This window comes from Stegastes partitus, unplaced genomic scaffold (genome assembly GCF_000690725.1).
Source record: "Stegastes partitus isolate 25-593 unplaced genomic scaffold, Stegastes_partitus-1.0.2 Scaffold489, whole genome shotgun sequence".
Lineage (NCBI taxonomy): Eukaryota > Metazoa > Chordata > Actinopteri > Pomacentridae > Stegastes > Stegastes partitus.
This window is the reverse complement of record NW_007578220.1, coordinates 399,315-403,665: the sequence shown is the minus strand read 5'-3', so window position 1 is coordinate 403,665 and position 4,351 is coordinate 399,315. Positions and strand designations below refer to the sequence as shown.

The 4,351-nt window shown below is 43.0% G+C and overlaps 1 protein-coding gene and 1 gene segment (V, D, J or C); both read left to right on the top strand.

The window, feature by feature from the left end:
* Positions 1–841, top strand: part of LOC103361187 (uncharacterized) — a 4,118-nt gene extending 3,277 nt beyond the window's left edge. The window contains exons 6-9 of the mRNA XM_008287205.1: positions 3–34; positions 121–249; positions 329–366; positions 464–841. Of these exons, the coding sequence (XP_008285427.1) occupies positions 3–34; positions 121–249; positions 329–366; positions 464–586 (322 nt within the window). The 3' untranslated portion in view covers positions 587–841. The remainder of the gene's footprint in view (positions 1–2; positions 35–120; positions 250–328; positions 367–463) is intronic.
* Positions 842–3,961: 3,120 nt separating this feature from the next.
* LOC103361186 (Ig lambda-1 chain V region S178-like) lies at positions 3,962–4,345 on the top strand. The segment is given in 1 exon segment: positions 3,962–4,345. A coding segment is annotated over 1 exon segment (384 nt).
* The last annotated feature ends 6 nt before the right edge of the window (positions 4,346–4,351 follow it).

Sequence of the window (4,351 nt, the reverse complement as noted above, 5' to 3'; positions counted from 1 at the left end):
GTGTTTGGAAACGGAACCACACTGGACTTTGCGGGTGAGTACCACAGGTTGTCTCGTTTCATGAATGGTTAGTTCTGTTATCTCAGCATAAACTGTGTGTTTCTGATATCTGACTCTCAGCTGAGGAGGTGGACTCTCCTGTCTCGGTTCATTTCTTGAGCGGAGCTTTGACGCTGACAACCTTCCTGGCGGTTGTACTGACTATCTTAGTGTGCAAGATGAAGAAATGGACCAGCTGCCAACCCACAGGTACAATAACTAACACTGTTTCTCCCTCTTTCAACTGAACACAACTTTTCAGTGATTTTTTTTTCTGTTTCATAAGCAGAGCCAAGATTTCCAGCTCCTTCCATCGCCACCGCTGAGGTAACACACCTTGATGAACTTAAATCGAAGTTCATTATTGTTTGACTTTTATCTCAGTGTCCACATTGTGACCTGCTTGTATGTATTTTGTTGCCAGGGTAACAACCGAGACACAGACAACCTCTGCTATGCTGCTATTAGCGCTAACCCACCCAACAGATCAAGAACCGTGAAAAACAACACCGGGAATGAATGTGTTTACTCCAGTGTAAGGAAGTAGAACGAAACCTGTGTGTTATATTGTATTGTTGACTTAGATATAGACAAATATATGGAAATATAAATAAATATCTGTTTAATATTTGTAGTTTCAAGCTGCATGCATCCCTATTTTTTTTATTTTTTCTTAAACCTCATCAAGAAACTATTGGCACGTGGCTTTGAGGATCCAGCATGAACCTGCTTTTCAGTGGCTTTAAACTGTTGTATGTACATTTCATGTAATTAAAGATCAAATAAACATATTCAGAATGCTTTCAACATTTGTGTGATTGTGTGTTCAGTTGAGCTACAACTGGTGGAACAACAACTTTTATTTTTAGTCATTTGATTGTTCATGCGTCTCTGTAAATCCTTGCAGTTATATGTCAGTTGTCATTATCTATCACTAGAATGATAATCAATGACTCATTTATAGCACCTATGCTGGAAGTGTCATGGTTTGTAGGAGACAACAAGAACCTAACAACAGACTACCACAATGGTGAAGCAAGGTAATGTAGAATCAGCTCAGATTTTTCAGTGCAAGAACTTTCCGTCAGCCAGGACTGATGGACTGATGTCCTTTCAATCAGACCGGCAGATACACTTTACAAATCAGGCTGCTTCAGGACACTTGACAATATCGTCAGACTAGACTGTAACGCTCATCAGCATGTTGACATTTCGACCCATGAGTACTGAGATCGCGACCATTTTCAAACTCAGCTTTCAATTTGTTTTATGACTGTATCTTGCTAGATTGTGACGCTGCTCGGAAATCTGTCCACAGACACTGTGTTTAACAAAGGCTAAGCAGGCTTCTTGTGCAGCACTACACCACTGCCAGTGCTCCTGCAACACTTGAAAGGGTCACTAGACGTCCCCCCTTCCCGTTCTATAACGATGTCAAGCACCGTCCAAGATATGCGCCGAATCTCTTCCACTGAATCAGAATGATGGATTCAACTTGATTTACATTGTTGGGAAGGGAAAGAATTTGCAGGATGTGGCAAGTAGGGCTAGTGGGGAGGAGCGATTGTGTGACTGGATGTACACTGCAGGTGGAAATGCCATCATGCCACAGTTCAGGTTGTTTATGCTGAATTTTCTCTCTTAGATGTAGGGCTGGACCCGAACATCCACCGATGGCGGAAACAGAACTGTGACCGCTAACCTAAAGTGGCATTAGCAGCCAAATCCAAATACTGCCAGTGCCTTCCAGCCACTTCCACCCCGTCAGAGCGCGCAACCCCACAATTGTGCCAAATATTCAGATATTCGTCATAATAATAATAATTGATCAGGTTTATATAGCGCTTTTCTAGACACTCAAAGACGCTTTACACTGTCAATTATTCATTCATACACATTCATTCTGGTGGTGGTAGCTACGATTGTAGCCACAGCTGCCCTGGGGCAGACTGACAGAGGCGTGGCTGCCATTCTGCGCCTACGGCCCCTCCGACCACCACCTCAAACAATCCACTCACACGCATTCACACCAGGCAAGGTGGGTGAAGTGTCTTGCCTAAGGACACAACGACCATGAAACAGGGCAGAATCGAACTGCCGACCTTCCGATCATCGACCGACTCGCTCTGCCACCTGAGCCACAGCCGCCCCAATCATCAGTCATCATCAATTGGGTATCCAGAGCCCATACATTGCTATTCGGACCAGCCCTACTTAGATGCCCCCATACGTCACAGTAAAACGTGGAGTTGTCAGTCCCACCTTGGGGGATAAATTCACCCTGCACAAAAACATGAATGTAAAAGCAAAGGATCAGAGGGTTGGTGAATTCCTGACTTGACATGCTGTCTCCAGTCTTAAAGATTGCACGCTTTTCCACTGAAAACTGTTGTTTGGTCACTTGGATACATATCTTAATACCGATAATGATCCTCAACTTGAAGTTGGGCATTTTCCGGGTTGTTGATCAACACATCAGCTGATCATAGGTCTCTGCTCCAGCTTGATCTCCATGGTGAAACTGCAAATGAGCATCCGCCAGTGGCCACAAACACCTCCCATTTCTCACTATGTAAGACCTCATCCAAGTACTTAGAAAAACCTTTGCGGTTGTTGCCACTGCACTAGATGCCAGAACCACATATTGTGATTTTTTAAAAAAGAAAATTCCACTCAATTATTTAAAATAATGCCTAAAAAAAAGTCTGACATATGCATGATGTGTGCACATTCTCACTGCAATAACTTTTTATAAATACTAGTTTATATGTGAAAAACAATGTATGGATAGTTTTATTTTTTTATCATTTAATTTTGTTTATTTCATACACAGGAAACAAGCAGGCCTGTTGACCCCAACACGTCTTGTGATATCGCTGTCAGCGCAGTGACATTTGTGGTTTTCAGCAGGATGTAAGGCATTTGCGCTCTGACAAGAATCTTCCTTCAGCCAAAGACCACTGAAGCACCATTATTTGTATCATATCTGTAAGATTAAAGGCTTGCAAGCTAAAAAATACAAAACCAAAACAGAACTTTATGCCTGTTGGTAACATTAATGCTGACAGAACTGAGTCACTTGTCTTCTGTAGCCAGTCCGGTAGTGTTTGGTTCTGACACTACAACAGGAACATCTATATTCAGACACTACATACCCCAAGCAATCTAAAGTATTTAGTATCTGTGAAGTTGTTGTTTTTTTTTTTTTATTGTAATGTACATTCTATGTCTTTTTATATGTTCTAAAAAGTGGAATTAGTCTGCTGCCATTTTTCAGAACAACAAAAACCTTTGAGGACATGGGTGGGCCCAACCGTCATGTCTTGTAAGTAGGACATCCATCCAGTGCAGCGTCACGTCTGATCAACCAATCAAAATCACAGCCTTGTCTACAAACAGTGAAGACGACCCCTTTTTTTTTTCATTTCACACAGGAATTTCAACACGATGGCCTCTTCAGTGTTGGCTTTGTATCTCACATGTCTTCTCTTCGGGGACAACACGGGTGAGCTGCATTTTTACTACTCGAAACTTGTTGCTTTCATTTGTGACTCCTGTATGACAGAATCTTTGCTTTGTCTTCTATTTCCCTTCAGCTCAGACGACTGACCTCAAATTGCCCTCACCTGTTCGTCAAGAGGCACGTTTTGTATCGGCTAATGTCGGTGGCAAGGTGAAATTAGAATGTTTCTATACAGGTGACGTCGCCACAAGGCTTTACTGGTATAAACAGTCTCTGGGACAGAAACCGAAGCTCATCTCGAATTTCTACATGTATAAAACACACACAACCTTTCATGGTGAATTCAAGGGCAACCCCCGCTTTGCTCTGGATTCCGACAGCACTAAAAATCACTTAACAATCGTAGATTTGCGCGAGTCAGACTCGGGGACTTACTTCTGCATAACTTCTCATTTATACATGATAAACTTTTCGGAGAGCATCACTGTTAATGTGAAGGGTTCAGGCGTGGACATTCAGGCTTCAGTGCAGCAGTCGCCATCTGAGACCATCCAGCCTGGAGACTCTGTGACTCTGAACTGTACGGTACATACTGGGACTTGTGATGGAGAACACAGCGTTTACTGGTTCAGAACTGAAGAAGATTCCCAACCAGGACTCATTTACACCGACGGAGGCAAGAATGATCAGTGTGAGAGAAAACCCAACACACAAACACGCACCTGTGTCCACAACCTGCCGATGAAGAACCTGTCTCATGCTGGAACCTACTACTGTGCTGTTGCCTCCTGTGGACACATCGTGTTTGGAAACGGGACCAAGCTGAGCGATGAGGGTGAGTAACATTAG